Source organism: Arvicola amphibius, chromosome 5 (assembly GCF_903992535.2).
Source record: "Arvicola amphibius chromosome 5, mArvAmp1.2, whole genome shotgun sequence".
NCBI lineage: Eukaryota > Metazoa > Chordata > Mammalia > Rodentia > Cricetidae > Arvicola > Arvicola amphibius.
In genome coordinates, this window is record NC_052051.1 from 21,770,592 (window position 1) to 21,789,297 (window position 18,706).

The 18,706-nt window shown below is 45.1% G+C and overlaps 1 protein-coding gene across 2 annotated transcripts; it reads right to left on the reverse strand.

The window, feature by feature from the left end:
- Positions 1 to 271: 271 nt before the first annotated feature.
- Aar2 (AAR2 splicing factor) lies at positions 272 to 16,434 on the reverse strand. Of its 2 annotated transcripts, XM_038331702.1 has the most exons (5): positions 16,376 to 16,432; positions 16,062 to 16,125; positions 14,546 to 15,346; positions 11,084 to 11,313; positions 272 to 1,565 (listed from the first exon to the last, which is right to left on the reverse strand). In XM_038331702.1, the coding sequence occupies exons 3-5, from the start codon at positions 15,300 to 15,302 to the stop codon at positions 1,398 to 1,400; spliced, it is 1,155 nt and encodes a 384-aa protein (XP_038187630.1). In that variant the 5' UTR covers positions 15,303 to 15,346; positions 16,062 to 16,125; positions 16,376 to 16,432; the 3' UTR covers positions 272 to 1,397. The 2 variants fall into 2 exon arrangements, with proteins under 2 accessions (XP_038187630.1, XP_038187631.1); XM_038331703.2 differs by lacking the exon at positions 16,062 to 16,125 and having other exon boundaries at positions 16,376 to 16,434.
- Positions 16,435 to 18,706: the final 2,272 nt, after the last annotated feature.

The following is an 18,706-nucleotide window of genomic DNA, read 5'->3' on the forward strand; positions in this document are numbered from 1 at the left end:
TGAACATGCTCCCCAGGTAGTTCTGACGAGTGGGCTTTGAGGACAGGGAACAGCACTTTCCCACAAGGTGAAACTTGAGGTTAACGCAGAGCTACAGGGTGTGTCTGTCTCACTGGAAACAGAGGCAAAGCTGTCTGCCTGCCTTCTCCAGAAACTGCAGGCTGCCGGGTCTCCTGGGCAGGCTCTGCAGGTACATGTGTTGTCTACGGACAGTAGGCCTGGCTGCTTCGGAAACTGGGCAGATTGGTTATTAGAGACTCACACAGGGGGATTAGTCCCAAATCAAAAACTTTAATGTACATTCTGCTCTTGGAAAACCATCTCCAAGGAAACAAGAGGAACCGAAAGTCTTAAGCAGCAGGACTCTCATTCAGAGACCTGCTGGGAGCTTGAACCTCAGAAGAGGATGTCACTGGGATCCCAGGGCACAGCAAATGGCACAGGTCAGGATGGAGGGCCTGGGAGCTCTTCTTGAGGCAGAACTCTGCCCACACAGCATGAGGGGTGTGCCCTCAAGACTCCCTAACACCAGAAATGTGACAGCACTGACGATGGCCCCACGGCAGGGCTGGGAAGTTAATACCTAGCTATCTCCATGGCTCTGAAGTAAGGTCCCACCCATAATAGGGTCTAAGGAGCAAACATGGGACAGAACCTTTCTTTTTGCTATTGAATTTCCACATTACCAGAAAAAGTCATGGTGGCCTTAGTGAAAAATGAGACCGTGGAAAGCTTCTATCTCCCACTTGAGAGTGAGAGGCCTCAGGATGGAGCCCCAAGAGCAGGCGCCAATTCTGGGAGATCTAAGGGCTTCTAGGCAGGAGGGGCCTTGGGAGAGGAAGCTGAAGTTGACCACTTGTCAGACTCAGTGCATCATCTTCCTATCGCCCTTGCCCAGGCTGGCTCCAGAGAGCTCAGCGGCCCGTCTGCTGGTGATCTCCTTCCATTCCACATGGAGCAGGCAAAAATTCTGTACAAACCTCATTCAACTTCAAACCTACATTTAACTTAAAACTTCACTAACACCTTAGCCACTGGGATGGACCAGGTTTCTTCTTTCCCCTGTTAACCAGCTATGGAATAAGCAGCTAGTCTTTTAGACTTAAGGTTCATTTTCTCATTGCTAGAAGGAATTAGATTGTTGCTGGGGCAGGTCTCACCTGAACCTTCTCCAAGGGCCTTTTTATGAAACTAAACTCCAGGGCCAGGCTGAAGGGAACCACAGTGCTCCACTTTGGCAGCAAAGGAATGTATTAACTGGTGAAGAGGAATCCTGGCTCCATCTCTGCAGGACCTGACTGAGCCACTAGGCTGGAGGATTCAAGGACAGATAGATGAGCAGAGACACCAGGTAGGAGCCATGTGGAAAGGGGTCTCCCTGGCTTGCAGATTTGCAGCTAGCCAGTCTCGATGCCCTCAGGGAGCTCCACCACCACTGGGGCACAGTCCTCTGGCTCTGAAGCAAAGTCCCACCGGAACTTCTTAGTCAGATGGGCTTGGAACTTTTCTGCCTTCTTCCTCAGGGTGGCATCTACAGCAATGCTGCAGGCAGAAGAAAAGAAAACCTGCAGAGAACAGAGGGTAAGTTACTCCTGAGATCAGGGGGCCAAGAAAGCTGTGGAAATTTCCTCCTAGTGTTCAGCTCTCTGAGGTAGTAGATCAGCTGCTGCTGGCACAGTCCCAAGACACCTGCTATGCACCCCCAAAACCAAGAAGGAAGACACTGGAACGGGACTGGAATGGAAAATTACCATGCTGGGCACAGATGCCCCGTGAAAGTATGGCCATCAGAGTTACCACTGTAGCCCCACCCAGGCAGGGAGGGAGGTGTTAAGATCTTCAGGGCACCTGGGCAATAGCACAGAAGAAAAGACAGTTATACCAGGTGGTGTAAATAAGTTTGGGGAGACACATAAGCCCTTGAATCCCATAAAGTCCCAGGCCCTCAGCCAACAAGGCTGAATTGCTGCTCTCATCTTCTAAGTGGGCCACAGAATACCAGTTTGAGGCTTCTATTCCTCTTAAAAGCTGTCTTTAATATTCATTTAAAAAAGCATTACCATTGTTGAAATTGTGGTAAAATAGATACAGCTACTGTCTAAACTCTTTTTAAGTGATTAGCCAGTGGCACTACGTGCATTCCCATAGTGCAACCATCACCAACTTCTTATCTTATCCAGCAGAAACTCTATCCACCAGAACTGGTGTTCCCTATCACTCCCTTTCCCTGGCTTTTAGCAACACTCTTTCTGTTTTCTTCTTTCTACTTCCTGTCTTTAGGAATCTGACTTGGCTAGGAACCTCACGGAAGAAGAAGTATATAGTACCTGCTCTGTGGCTGGCTTACATCACTTAGCATGTCGTTGAGGTTCATCCACGTTTTAGCATTCTACACTTCTGGTTTCTAACAGAACTTATTTAATGTCAGGAGAATGAAGACAACCACAGGCTCAAAGAAAATTTATTTTTGGATCTTTTGCACAGTTCCTGGCACCAAATAATATGTGACGGTGCTGTAGAAAAGGCTAGAGATAAGCTGCACACCAGGTCCCAGAATGCTGCTGGCTTCTGTGACTCTTGCAAGGTCCAGGCTAAAATGCGCTCCCCTGAATTCTGTTCCTTTAGCATTAGGCTGGCTTCCCTCATGGCATTTCTATATTGTCTTACATCACAGCAGTCCATGCTTAAAGAGTGGGGAATGAATCCCAGTGTATTCAACACAGCATACCATCCAGAGCCTGGCATGGAGTTAGGGCCCACAGGATGCTCACCAATCAGTAAGTACAACACAGAACACAGATTTGTGTTGAACCTGGCAATAGCCGGAAGTGAGAGGCTGGAACAAGCTGCACTCAAGAGTCATCACCCACCTTCTCCACCTACCTTCTCAACATTCTTGAGAGTAAAATCAACTAGAAGGCCGGGCGGTGGTGGCGGACGCCTTTAATCCCAGCACTCGGGAGGCAGAGGCAGGCGGATCTCTGTGAGTTCGAGACCAGCCTGGTCTACAAGAGCTAGTTCCAGGACAGGCTCCAAAGCTACAGAGAAACCCTGTCTTGAAAAACCAAAAAAAAAAAAAAAAAAAAAATCAACTAGAAGTGGGCACAAGCAAAGCCTTTGGTGTTTCTGTCTCTCTCTGTCTCTCTCTCTCTCTCTCTCTAAAAGCTTCTAATTTGAAAACAACTTTTAACTTGCTATTTAAATCTTTACCACAAGCCTAGCAGGTTGGAGGGCAGGAAACTGCTAATCCCGCTGTACAGATGAGGATGCTGGGTCACTCACTACACTGTGCTCACCATGCTCAGACAAGCAGGGACGGTCAATCTTCTAATTTCTCCACTATAACCTTCATCTGTCTTGACAGGGTAAATACATCCTTGATACTGAACGTTTGGTTCTGTCCTGTGGGGTGCTTCCCTAACTGTCCCCAGGTATCTAGAACCTGGGCTATAGACCTCAATGACTTTCATTTTTAAAGACCAACTTTACTGAAGTACACTTTGCATACAATTAGATGTTCCCACTGCACTGTTTGACCCACTGGGGTGAACACCCGTAACCATGCAGCCAGTGGATGATTACACACAGGTAGAGGGCTTTCTTTTGGGATTTAGTTCTCAGCCAGGAAGCCTCTATGGATTTGCTGGGGCATCACCATATTTAGGCTTCAGAACAGGTTGGCCACCCTTAGAAACACTCTGGTGTCACCCTTAGACTTTCAACCCTCACCTTCCCTCTCCTCACCCCTGGCCTCGACCATCTTTTATTTATTTTTCTTAATTTTCTTTATAGCTTTACAAACTGAATAATTAATTTGGTTTTTCTTGAGACACAGTTTCTTGAGACTTAGTTTAGAAAGGCCTTGAATTTATTAGGTTACCCAGTCTCAATTCTGCCTCAGCCTTGCTCCCAAGTGAGGTAAGTGTTACTCTGCTTGATAGTTCAAAAACAATTCAGAAAAGATGTTCTTAAAGTACTGAGTCAGTGCTAGGACTACAGATCAGTGGCACAACGCTTGCTTAGCTTAGGTGAGACCTTGGGTTCAGTTTTCAGTGACCTCCTTCATGCCGGGGCTGGGGCTGCGTTTATTCTAAAGATAAAAGAACCAGTATAAATTCTGTTTTCTTTTAAAAAATTTAGTAATCATCTAGTTACTTTATTTCCTGAGGTAAAATCAAGTAAAGATTTCTAACACCATGGAAAAATGAATTACCTTAATTTTAGTTGATAAATCTTGAATTTTTTTTAAAAAAAGACTTTTAAAACAGGATCATCACATTCTGCAAATGAATGTATTTATCTAAAATAAAAATTATAGGCCAAGGGCTGGAGAGATGGCTCAGCGGTTAAGAGGACTGACTCTTCTTCCAGAGGTCCTGAGTTCAATTCCCAGCAACCACATGGTGGCTCACAACCATCTATAATGAGATCTGGTGCCCTCTTCAGGGGTGCAGGTACACATGCAGGCAGAGTATTGTATTCATAATAATAAATAAATAAATCTTTTAAAAAAAAAATTTAAAAAAAAAATTATAGGCCAAGTGAGGTAATAGCATATGAATTTAATCCCAGCATTAGGAAGGCAGAGGCAGGTGGATCTGTAATTCAAGGCCAGCCTGGTCTATAGAGTCTATAGAGAATCCAGGCCAATCTAGGCTACAAAACAACAATCCCAAAAACCCAAATAAAATAAAAATAAAGCAGAGAAAAATGTAGAACTCAATAAAAATAAAAAAAACAGCCACAACACATCTTTCTTCAACTATAGAAAAAGTACCAACACTGTAATCATTAAGTCTATCATAAAATTAAAACAAACAAAACCCCCCTCCAGTCATAAACAGTAAAGCTTTTAAAGAGCAAAGGTCAGTGACGGCAGCACATACAGTCCAGTCACACTGAGAAAGTCAACCATCACAGGGGACAGCTGAGCCTGTCTTATCCTAAAGTTTCTAGAGAGGCCAACAAAGGAACTTCCTTAAACAACACAAGCCTCAAGGGACTGACTCAACAAATCAAACTGGCAGAAGGCTTGGTTCTCACTGTAACTGAAGCGGCTGTAAGGGCAGGACCACAGCACTGCAGTGATGAGCAAGAGCGAGAGCCAGGAATCCATCTTCGTTAAACCTGGTGGTCCTGGAACTCACACTGTAAACCAGGTGGATCTTGAACTCACAGAGATCCCCCTACCTTGGCCTCCCGAGAGCTGGGTTTAAAGGCATTTACCAGCATTCCTGGCCTCCTGTCTTTAAATTTTTTTAAAAAAATTACATTTATTTAATTTACACGTACACACACCATTCATGTAGAGATCAGAAGACAACTTGCAGAAGTCAGTTTTCTCCTTCTACTATGTGGGATCCTGAGATCAAACTTAAGACAATATAGTCTCAGTGGCAAGCAACCTTTACCTGCTGAGCTATTTCACCAGCCTGGACTCATATCTTTCAATGTCAGTTCAGGAAATTTGGGCTGTTTCATCTGGAGTTATAATTAGATATAGGAGCTATAAACATAGCCCTACAGTGGGCTTCAAATCTAAACCTCAGCCAGATCATCCCTTGTTCTATGAGGATAGACAAAAACACAAGGCCTACAACATCTACACAACAGAATTGTATACTCAACTTCTTGCATTGTTTTGAGGGGTAAATAAGGTAATGTATATTAAGCATACAAAAGCCACAGTCAATGGCAGGAGGAGGTAGAAAAATTCATCTATTAGAAATGTTTATGATATAAAGCTGGAAAGATGGCTCATTGGTTAAGACCACTGGCTGCTCTTCCAGAGAGGATCTGGGTTTAGTCCCTACAATCTACATGGCAGCTCACAACAGTCCGCAACTCTAAAGAATCCGACATCCTTTTCTGGCCTCCATGGGCACTAGGCATCCAAGTGTTGCAGAAACATACATGCAAGCAAAACACCCATACACATATATTTTTTAAGACATTTATGATAGTCGGGCGGTTGTGGCACACACCTTTAATCCCAGCACTTGGGAAGTAGAGACAGGCGGATCTCTGTGAGTTCGAGGCCAGCCTGGTCTACAAGAGCGAGTTTTAGGACAGGCTTCAAAAAGCTACAGGGAAACCCTGTCTCAAAAAACAAAAAAGTTTATGATAAAACATTATAGACATTATTAAGACTAGGGCTACAGCTCAGTTGGTAGAGTACACCCTTCACAAGTACAAAGTCCTAGGCTCCATCCCCAGCACCACATAACCTGCACATGGTGGCACATGCCACTAAACCTAGCACTTGGGAGGGAGAGGCAGGAGGATCAGAAGTTAAAGATCATGTAAGTCTACATACTAAGTTTGACGTGAGAATGAGATACATAAGGCTCCACCCATTTCAAAAATAAGACACACACACACAAAAAAACCCATCTATATCTATAATTGTTAAAAATGACACCCAAAATAGTAATAAGGCACAGTGCTTGCTTGGAATGCATTACAGCTATAAAAACACAACAAGATCTCCAAACACCACGGGTTATGTGATATATGCCTAAATACTATGCAATCGGCAGTTAGAATTCTTATTTTGTGCACAACTCTTTCCCACACACTATTAATTCCAGATTATCTTTTCACTAGCTTTAAACAAACTATGGTAAGTTAAGTTACTTTAAATAAGAGGAAAAAAACTTTTTGTAAAACAAATCATTTTTATTCAAGCTAAATCCAAGGGATTTGTAAAAGCCAGTGGCATTTATTCAAGTGTCTCACTTGGGAAATTTGGAGGAAAAAAAAAATCAATGGCTGAGGTCATAAAGGACTGATTTCATGCACGCTAATATGGCTGCCTTTAATGTCTTTAAGTGCACACACACACACACACACACCAGTCTCCATGGACAGTAGACATTTATGCTTCTAAGCAAGGAAGCCAACTCCACTCAACTAGTGGCAGAGAGAGCAGGGAGCAAGCTGAGGAAGCTTTTAAGGTCTGATTCATTCAGTCACAAAAACCCCAAGTGAATGCCTCTGCGTGAGGAATCGGACTCTCACTGCCAAGACATTGAAAAAAAGGTTTTATAATATCCTAGTCCACACTGTGCCTTTGGAAATATCAATGTCTCTCACATAAAGCTATTCTAGAACCCCTCAAGCCCCTCAAATATTAACCCCAGTCAGAATTCACCATTTCCTCTTAGATGTACCCTTAGATGCCCTTTGCTAGACTTTATTGTTTATACATATACTTACACTGCCAAAGGAATTATAAATGCTTTACATGTAAAAAAAACAGGCAGTAACACAGGTCAAATGCTAGGTGTTGACAATAATCAATGAGGGGGAAATGCAAGCTTCCGGCTCTGTGAGGACTGCTGTATTCACTTCAGAAGCATAAGCGTTGCAGGATGCAAGTGGCAAGTCCAGAGCAGGCTAAGACTACCAGGAGGAGGCAGAGACAAGGGAGGGCCTCACAGAGAGGGAGTGTGGGAAGGACATGACAGACTGGAGAATCAGCTTCAGTCCAGATTGCCTGAAATATGGATGCAAAGTTTCTGTTATATGAGGCTCCAGAGAACATTCTGAAAAACATGCTTACAGTTAATACTGCTCTGAACATTTTTAAATGTGCTGAGAGGAAATCAAACTCAAATGATGCGCTTTTTACAACTAAAGCACAGGAAGTATAGACACAGTGTTCACGTGGGTCGTTCCAGTTGTTTGGGCCGCTAGAATCACTTGTGCCCAGGAGTTCAAAGTTAGCTTCAGAAACAAAGCAAGATCCCGTCTTAAAGGGGGAGAGGGATGAAACAGCATGGCCTGTCTGGGAGCTGTGCAGACCGCTGACACTATCCTGACGGGAGCTGTGCAGACCACTGACACTACCCTGACGGGAGCTGTGCAGACCACTGACACTACCCTGACGGGAGCTGTGCAGACCGCTGACACTATCCTGACGGAGCTGTGCAGACCGCTGACACTATCCTGACGGAGCTGTGCAGACCACTGACACTATCCTGACGGGAGGAAACAGCAGCTAGGGAACAGGCTAGGAGCCAAGGAACCCTGAGCCTTGGAGTCAAGGCTGGCACATTTAAATTTCCTAGGCAAAAGGGAGAGCCACAGAGAAACAGGATCAGAGATGTATTTTGGAGCAACAGAGGCAGCAGTGTGGGAAGCAGGTGGTTTAACAAGATAACCAGGGAGGTTAATAAACTCTGATGTAGTCTAGTGGAGACCAAAAAGCCCCAGCTAGGACAAAGTACAAGGGCAGATATGGCTTCTGTAACACTACTATTTGGAATTCTTCATTTAATTCATGGGTTTATTTCCTGCTGACAGGGACTCTGACACTCTTGTTCAGTGACATTCTCACTTCTAGAACAAAACCTCATATGCAGCAGGGGCTTAGTCAGTGACTCCTAATCAATGAACCCTTGAGGACAGGAGCCCCAGCTAAGTCTTACTTGTATTCTTCAACAACCGAAGTGGAAGGTGCTCAAAAGCATTTAGTGTGCACTATTTTAAAGGTGCTCAAAAGCATTTAGTGTGCACTATTTTAAAGGCATATGTCCTGAACATTTCCAAATAATGGTACCAGCTGGTATAGCTCAGGAAGCAGAGTGTGAGGCCTTGGGTTCTATCTCCAGTGCCACATAAACTGGGTGTGTTTGACACACACCTGTAATTCCAGGAGTTGGGAGGTGGGTAACAGAGAATCTGAAATTCGAGGTCATACTTGGCTACAATGGGAGTTTGAAGCCAGTTGGAGCTAGAGAGCTTGTCTAAAAACAAACCCCCAAAATAAACCAAATGATATCAAATGTCTTGTCCAGAGAAAATTCCAAACCATCAGCAATGCACAACCCACACAAGCATCCAGCAGTCCAGCTGGGTCCTTGGTATTTTGAGATCACTGTTGCAACACAAGCCAGCAACACCACAGCTTTCCTGTTCTTGTGTGACAGCATCCACTCACACCATGAGGGCAATATGTCATTCCCTAGACTGCATCGTTCCCCATGGCTGCCGCCACCAGTGCAGGCCAGTTAGCAGCTGCCTGGCAGCTCAGTGACTTTGTGAGGATGGTCCCCATAGAGGGGACAGAGATTCTATAAAGAACAGGAAAGGGCAGTTTAACTCTTCTCAAGTAGAACGTGCCCGGCTCAAGCCGTCATCTGACAGACACATCACAGTCTGCACAAGCTCTCCAAATGCCAGCATTTCCAGGCAACTGCCTGCTGCCTAATTACAGAGACTGCAATAGCATGGCAATTGTGGAAAAGCATTCTCTGCCTCTGAGAAACAACATCCACGGGATTTTTTTGGTGGGATGTGGGGGAGATCTACACTGTATTTAGTACCTTGGGACAAGAGCACAAGTGCCAAACCAATTCCAAGCTCCTATGCAAATCCTGACTTCTACTTTCTAGTGTAAGTCAATGATTTAACCTTTCTAATTTTTTTTCATTTGAAAAAATGAAAATAATCTGGTCTGTCCAACAGGGTTCCGGGGAGCCGACATGTGATGGCTCATCTCAACTGCCAATCTGATAAGAGAGATCAAGAGTCACCTAAGAGAAGGGTCTCTGGGCATACCTGTATACAGACTTGGTTGACTAGATTACCTATCGTATACAGATCCACCCACTCGTCCCTAGGCTGGATTCTGGAATATGTAAAGAGAAGCAAGTGGGTTCAACACAGGAGTTCACCACTCTCTGCATGTGATGTGACCGGCTGCCTCAAACTCCTGCTGCTGTCACTACCCCTTTATGGAACAGGATTCCATAAAGTTGCTTCTGTCAGGGTGTCATAGCAACAGAAAAATTAACTTAGACATCATATAACATAGTAAATATGGTGTTTGCTACCCGACAGACATTAACAAATACTAGTTTCTTCTGTGGGTGGGGATGAGAGATAAGTGAGGAACATCTTGAACAGAACAGGCCTCATGGGGCATCACGCACAGAGAAGAAAGACACTGGTGGTACAAAAGCTATGGAAACGGACAACTAGCTGCTTTTCTGCTATACTTTAGAAAGTTACAAAATGTGAGTGACAGAGGCTGTCCCAAGTACAGAAAGGAAACTAATCTGTTTGCCAAGGGAGGAAATAGCACAGGATGAAGATTCTAAGTTGTTTGAAGCTCCTTCCCTAATTACCACTCATAATGAAAATTTAATTGCCAAGTTAAAAGCAAATTTCACTTTTTCTGTCAGAGAATCTCTGCAGAAACTGGCACATTTTGTTTGAACAGGAAATCAAAGTTACTTTAATGCTTAAATGAGATCTAAGGAGCTGCAGATGTTTCTTGGGAATAACAAGCTCCAAAACTCTGCCTCACTAGGCTGCAGCAACTCAGAGCTTCAGCGAGCCCTGGAAGCTGTTCGAGCTGGTGCTCTGGCTTAGCTGGGGTTTATTTATCCCCCATGGTTCGTGCCTTGGAAGTTCCATGTATTTGGCAATGCCAAGAGGCAGGGCCTGGTGAGAGGCTCTTAGCTCACCAGGACAATGTTCTTGGGAAGGATTAATGTAGCAAAAGTGGGTTCTTCAAAGAAGTTGTCACCAGTAGGGCCACCAGGTTTTGAGCTCTTGAGCCTACAAATCATGAGCTAAATAAGCCTCTGTTGGGGCTGCAAGATGGCTCGCTGAGTAACAGCCCTCGCTGCACAGGCACGATGGCCCGAGTTCAATCCTCAGAGCCCACACAACTCCCACAGCTAAGCTCTGACCTCCACAGCATCCCATGGCACACAACTAAATTTAAGAAATAAAAAAACAAATTAATAAATAAATCCCTTTATTTCAAAGTAGGTGTGTCAGTTATCTCCTTACAGTAATAAAAAGCTGGCAATGCAGCCAGGCGGTCCAAAGCGGTGGAAAGGATTCAAATTCTAAGTACCCAGGACGAGGCCAGAGAGAGGATCTGTGGCACAGAGGTGCTTACAACACAGAAGATAGAGAACCCGGAAACACCTCAAGGTTAAAGTAAGCTCAAGAAATCTTAGAGTCATGGAAAAGCAGCAAGAAAGAAGAAGGTGACGCTCATGAGGGCGCTCCAACATGGGTGCCTTCCTGTGACCCGCATGTGTGTCACCCACAGTTTGCTCACCTGTAAGGTACTGGTGAGGAAATTGTCCTGGGAGACAATGTCCACAAAGAAGTCGGCAGGGATCTCACCAAGCTGGTGGTACAGGATGGAGATGAGGCTGACGTACAGGGTGTGGTGCTTCACCATGGCTGCTTCTGACCGACACAGAAGGTTCAGGAGCCGCTTCCAGTGCTCGAATGCCTCATATACGTTGCCCAGCAGGAAGCACACAAAGGCAAACTGCAGCTCACCTAGGAGGTACAGAGAGAACAGTGAGATCCCCATAGCAAGGCAACCAGCTGGCACTTCCCTACATGATTTACAACGCCATCATTTACACTAGACCTTAGCAACACGGAGCCGTGTACCCTTGTCACCCAACAGAACTTACGGTGGGACTCTGCACCCAACAAGCACTCAGAAAATACTTGCTCAACGGCTAAAAATTCAAACCATGGGACACCAAACTGTGGCTAGGTCTTTACACAAAAGTGGGTCCTAAGAAAAGTGGTAATACTACTAAATGCCTCACATTTCAGGAGGTGGACCCTAAACCTACCCATCAGAATTATTAGTGGATTTCATTAAAAGCAAACCTGCCCAGAGCTAGAGAGGTGGCTCGGGAGTTAAGAGTATTTGCTGCTCTTCCAGAGGACCCGAGTTCAGTTCCTAGTACTTGCTACAGGCATCTTACATCTACCTGGGATTCCAGCTACAGGGGATCTGAAATCCCCTCATACACATACCCACCACACACACAAACACACTACCACAGACACACAAATACACACAGGCATAAGTAAAAATAATATAATAAATTCTAAAACTTACAAAAAAGTAAGTAAAGCTGCCCAGTTGGTCAAGTCAGAGATTTTGGTTGAGCAGAGAAATGAACTCCAGAATTTGTGAAAACAAGATCAGTGCAAAGTATTTTACAACCAATTTTTAACATTTCCACATCACTGAAAAGGTCCCCTTAGTGGCGAATATTCTAAGCTTCCCGGGCAGCACGACCCACTCTAGGGCTGGTGAAAAGCTGCATTACACACCACCCTCAATTCTCAGCCCAGTTCCTCTAGGTCATCAGGGAAGGCAGTGTTTCCCTCATTTTAAGATGAGGTCAAGGGCATGCCCAAGACTGTATAACTACTGTTTGAATGATGGAAAGCTATAACAGATTTGATGCTGGGTAGAAACACTTCTAGAACCTCCCACGGCAGGAAATTCCTAAATTCTTATTCCAGGGCTAGCTTACCTGTCAGCTTATTTTGTTTATTCAATCATGGGGCTCTGATTTCATCTCTGAGCAGCCTAGTGGCTAAGAGCATGGGCTTTGGAGCCAAACTGCCTAGATTCAAATCCCAGCTCTACTACTTAGCAGAAGTATGACCTAAGGCAAGTTTTGTAATCTATTTATGCCTAATTTTCTTATTTGATAATTATAATAAAGAGTAAATTACTTACTACAGTGCCTAGTAAACACTTAGAATAATACGGGACACAAAGCAACACTCAAAATGCCAGTTTCTATTTGAATCTCCAATTGATACCTGTCTCCAGCAAAGATCTGACAATCCAGAAGCCATTATGCATGTGCAAGCAACTGGGGCTCCGCCTGCCAGAGAGACTACACCTGAGCTAGATGTCGTAGTACAATCTGTAATCCCAGCACTCAGGACGTGGGGGCAGGGGGTTCACTGCAACTGCAAGTTCCAGGCCATCCAGGTTAGAGCAAGACCTTGACTCTAAATAAACGAACACACTCACACTGACTCGCCAGACACATTCTCCCTGGCTTCAAAGGTGGCCAAAAATTTAAGCTACGTATATATGAGCCATAAAAAGAATGAATCAGCCACATATGGAGGCACATGCCTTTAATACCAGCACTCAGGAGGCAGAGGCAGGCAGATCTCTGTGAGTTCGAGGCTAGCCTGATCTACCAATTGAGTTCCAGGACAGCTACAGCTGTTACACAGAGAAATTTATATTAATTACACTAATTCATTTTATATTACTATGTCATGCATTAAGATGCACCCATTAAAATGTCTATTGTATCATCAGTTCAGCTAAGGATATAAAAAAGTCTAACAAAACTTCTCACCAACCTCCACCAACAGAAAACTATGTAAATGCCCTGGACAATTTATAAGAAAAGTTCAGGTGTTAAAGGTGTAAGGGGCTGGGGAGATGCTCAGTCAGTGAAGCGCTTGTCTTGCAAGCACATGGACCAGAGTTAGGTACCAGAACCAGAATTTAAAACTGGAGTGATGGTACAAGTGCTTACAATCCCAGCACTGGGGAGGCAGATGCCAGGGGTCTACTGGCCAGCTAGCCTAGTCTGCTTGCTGAGTTCTAGGTCAATGAGAGAACCTGTCTCAAAAGAAAAAGGAACAATACCTGAGGGGCTGACCTTTGGCCTCCACATGTGGCACGTGTATGAAGCACAAACAGCAGTACAAATGTTTGTCATTAGTATTCGAGAAATAGAGATGGAAATAAGAAGCCGTGTTTCAACCGCTGAATTGAAGACAGCTTCACCAAGAAACCATGCTGAGTGCTGTCAGGAGGCAGAAGCTGACAACAAGCACAGTCCAACCCTAAGCCTAGGCAGTGACACTCCAGAGTGCTTATTAGGCTGTATTTATATCAGAAAAGAGCAGCATCTCAAGGAGTGACCACTGAGAACGGGTGCTGTAGCTCTGGACACTGAGCAGCGACATGGAAATACTCAACACATCACAAAACCCTACTCTACAGCCTTGTTTCTATAAAGACCACATGCACTCTTAGAAGACAACTGAAGTTTCAAAGACTGAAATATAAGACAAGTGAAATGTACAGAAATACAGTGAAGAGAGAAAAGAAAAAATGCACTGAACTGTGAAAATACTTATTTCTAGATCCAAGACTTGGAGTAAATTTTATTTTTGTTTCTGCTCTGTAATAAATACATATTATTTTAAATCAATAGAGAACCAGCAGCAATCAAACTGTAACAGTTAAAATAAAAATAAAAGCCCTGGTCTAAGTCAGGGAAGAGACCAACATTTTAAGAGCTCAAGCAAAGTGAGGCATCAGATAGGGGCTTATAGGAAAATAGACGGAACTGGCTAACAACCAGGAGCCTTGGGCAATGTGGTTTCAGTGTGACTACTATCCACCAAATTTTTTTCTCTCTACTCTCTACAGAGCGAGGCTATGCCACTGATTAACAAACATAGGATTATGCACACAGGTTCAATTAAGATGCTCAAATAATTAGATGAATAGCCAGACAGCCAAACTGCTGGAGCCCTGTTTAGATCTCTTGACTTAAAATCTTTAGGCTAAGGGCAAAGATAGATATGTACGATAATGACTAGGGAGTATACCTCCTAGCTTCCTTTAAGAACTCTGAACTAGATAATCCAATATGAGCCCTCTATTCTAAAACACCCCCACTAGCATCCTCCCCCAAAAAGCCTAATTCCTTCTTACCAAGTACATCCTGGGGGTTGCCAGGAAACTGCTTGCTGAGCACAGTCTCGAGGGCATAGCTCAAGTCCATGCTGTGCCTGGTGATCTCTGCTGGTGTGGCACCTGCTGGGAACATCTGAGTGGGCAGCTCTGAGAAGCGGATCTCTGTCCCAGCCCTGGGTTTCATCTCAGGTAGCCGGGCTAAGCCCTCCTGGTAGCTTCTGCACTCAGTACCACAGCGGGGCAGATTCTGCTCCACCCTGTCCTTGGTGTGCTTCATGGACAGCACAGGCAGCACGTCCGAGAAGGCACAGATCTGCCGGCTCTCCGGCTGCAGCTTCTCCATGGTGGCCTCACTGATGAAGTTGGTGAGTGAGATCCATTTCTTGAGTGTTGCATATGGGTAGGGGCCCAGAAACTGGTCTAACTCGGGGAGATTGGCTCTCATAGCTTCTACTTCAGCCTCTGGAGCTGGAGACAAATCTACCTCTTCCTGGACAGTATTCCAGCGAAGGACTGTCAGCCCCCGCTGCTTCAGACTAAGAAAGAAGCCCATCCGAGGGCCCACCTCCCTGGGATTGGCCTTGTCCACAGAGCTGTAGTGGAGAAAGTGGATGCCAGGAGGGATCATCTTCACACCCCGGAACTTGGGTCCCACCTCCCAGGAGTTGTAGTCAATGCCAAACTCTGTCCCCTTGGGCATGTTCAGAATGATCACAGTGGCTCCTTCAAAGAAGAGTTGCTTGGCTAACTCAGGATCCATCTGCATGGAAGCCATGAGGCCAGTGGTGGGTGGCCAAAAGCAGGACTCTTTCTTGTCTTCTAGAAGAGCAGAGGAAAAAAAAAAAAAAAAAACCAGAATGAGTTGACCAGAACATGGAAAGGCTACTTCATTTCTTGCACATTATGTCACATATTGAATTCAATCCTGACAGAAGAAACTCCCTTCATCCTCATGGGAATCCTGCATCTGTCTAAGGAAATCAGGATGGGGCTCTGATTTAACAAGCAAGGGTCTTCACTCCCCACTACAGAGGCACCACTTGAGAGGTTACATGCCCAAGGTCACACAGTTCCAAAGTCAAAGCCTGGCTGCTGGTACCACAGGCCTGTGTTCACTGCACACACAAGAATCTGCATCCAAGGCTTTCTCGGAACAGAGGGTAAGGATGGAGAAACAAAACCAAAAACATGCAAGGCCTACTTTAAACTAGAACTATGCTAAAAATCATTTTAAACTACATTCTACCTAAAACCTGCTACCAGAGAGTACCATAAGATCTGTCAAAAAAAAAAAAAAATGACCAAATGAAATCTGCTACCTAATTTCCCATGAGCACATAAAATTAATAAAAAGGTTTGAGGAGTGGAGAGCTTTTCAAACTCATCAAAAACCCAGTTGAAAGTGAGGGAAAATAAAGGGTCTAGTCCCCTTGTTTAAAACTAACCTAGCAGGGTAGAGTGGAACGGAACACACCTGTATGCCCAGAATACAACACACATTTAAATAAAGTCCGGAGGCCGGTGGGTGACTTACAGGAAACAACGCAGAGGTGGGCAGAACCAGATCGAGTGAGGATAAGGTCTCTGGTCTCCAAGCTCTACAGTTAAAAAGGGAGAAAAAGTTACGTCGTGGGCCCCAGGGCGCCTGACCACGATGTCCCTGGTGAGGTTTTCAGAGAGAGAGAGAGAGGCCTCCTGAGACACAAGCCTACAAACCCACAAACTCGGCTGGCTAGGAGACAGGGGCCTAATTAAATGCACTCCGCGATTCTGAGCGGAGAAGCGAGGTGACCTGGCCACACACAACGAAACCCGAGGACGAAAGAAGTAACAGGAGCCAACACTCACCGCAAAGTCTCACGCTCGGCCGCCACAGAAACGGGACGGAAGTTCGGCGGCTTTGGCACGGGAGAGGTGTTACGGAAAAAGTGGTCCGGCGGAGCCCCAGGATGCAGAAGAATTGGCCCGTGCTTGCAGGTTCCTCGCGATAAAGCCCTGGTTTTCTTCTTAGTGTTTCATTTTACCACCTGAATTGTGGATAACAATTTTAATTAAACTATGCACTTCCCCTTCCAGAAACATACTCACCAGTCACAGTCCTTTGGTCTCAAGCAGACACGGGCACCAAATTATGGTCCAGGTGGCGGCACCCAGAAGCCACAGTTAGACAAGATCAGTCATGGCCGGCCCTCTTTAGCCACATCAGTATGCCAGTCACAGAGTCAAAGATGCCCTGTTACCACACAGTCCCCGATTCTAGGCACACTCGTCCCTAGGTAGAGTTTCAGAAACCAAGGCTGTTGTCTGAAGGGAGAACCAGTTGCTTCAACAGCCACCACAGCAATCTGCCTGGCAAGGATCACCCTGTGTCTTGTCGGTCTAAGACCTACATAGGCAAGCTATAAATGTGCACTGAGTAAGGAAACCTGCCTGTCTTTTTCTTCACCATTTCTTTAGGACCTAGTCCATAGCTAGTTGTCTTAGATACATTACCTACTACTAATAATGTGGTATAGTAAATGACCATTCGTGGGTCTGACCTTGTGCTAGGTCCCAGAGCCATTAGGAGATGATATATGTCATGTATTGCAAAGAATTGCCTTATGTGATGGAGAGGGCTAGCTAAACAGCACCAAAATTCATAGGGTACGCCACTTGGACACTGTTTTTAACCTTTACATAACCATAGCCAGTGTGTGACCCTCCCTAATCTTGTACTGCTAACTTTACCTGCCTGATTTTCTACCCTGCTGTGATCTTGTTTATTTTTGAAGACAGGATTTCTAAAAACCTCCAATCTCTTCTTCAGGTTAGTTACCAAAATCGGTTGAAATGGCTGACAGAGAGAGCAAAAGACAAATCGCCTCTCACTTCGTCACCCATCTGCCTTTGAGTGCCACACTCCGGCAATATGACAGTCGTCAACGAAAAGGAAGCACAAAAGCATGCCCAAATTCCTGGAAAGCCCCTGACATTCCCGGAAAGATTAGGAGTTCCCCCACCCCTTTACTGGCCTCATTTCCTTTGAACCATACCTGCATCTCCTCAGCCCCAATTGGTCAAGAGGTTGATTTATCTCCTATTTCTGTTCCTAACCAAGAATGAATCTCCCTTGCTGCTAAAGGTGTCTTCTTGCTGGTGCTACAATTTTTTTTTCTTTTTTTTTTCCTTTTTTTTTTTGGTTTTTGAGACAGGGTTTCTCTGCAGCTTTTTTAGAGCCTGTCCTGGAACTAGCTCTTGTAGACCAGGCTGGCCTCGAACTCACAGAGATCCACCTGCCTCTGCCTCCCGAGTGCTGGGATTAAAGGCGTGTGCCACCACCGCCCGGCCTGGTGCTACAATTCTAAGAGAGAAGAATGACACAGGATGGGGATGAAAATTTGGTAATTAGCATTTTCAATCAATAAAAAAAGCTGAGGTTCAAAGAGGGGCCTAGACCCGGAGAATGCAGGACCAGGGTGTAAGACATTATTTAGCTGGAGCTCTGGTCCCTGTGCTGCTGTTCCTTGTCTGTCATACTTCCCCAGTGACAGCTGAATCCATCAATATGTCCTTCTCACAATTTCACAATTCATCTCTTAGGAGATTGAATCATCTCAGACCAGGCTAGATGGGGCAATCATGGTTAATCACATTGAGCTGCCACAAGGTTGCCCAGAGGCGATGTTCACCAACAGGCACATCAATCTCAACCAGCCCTGTCAGTCCCATTTTCCTTGGGAAGCAGCTCAGCTTCGTTCCCTCCCCTCCCCTCCCCTCCCCTCCCCTTCCCTCCCCTCCCCTCCCCTCCCCTCCCCTCCCCTCCCCTCCCCTCCCCTCTCCACTGACATCTTCAGAGCTTATCTCTGTGGTGTTGTCTCTGGGCTTCCTCTTTCAGATGGCTTCAGCATCTTTTCAGAGACTCAGGGCATTTAACAACAAAAGTTGTATGATATGAAGATGGTGGCCTGGGAATCCAACTTTGTGAACTATGTTCATCCAAATCACAATTTCTCAACTTTGGCACCATGGGTATTTGGGTCCAGGTAATTCTTAATTGAAGATAGCTGTTCTGGGCTTTGGAAGAAGTTAGGCAGCAAACCCAGGCTCCAATTCATAGAACACTAGACAACTGTGACCAAAAAAAATGTGTCTAGAAATTGTTTCATTACCCTCTTCAACCCAAGCTGAGAAAAATAA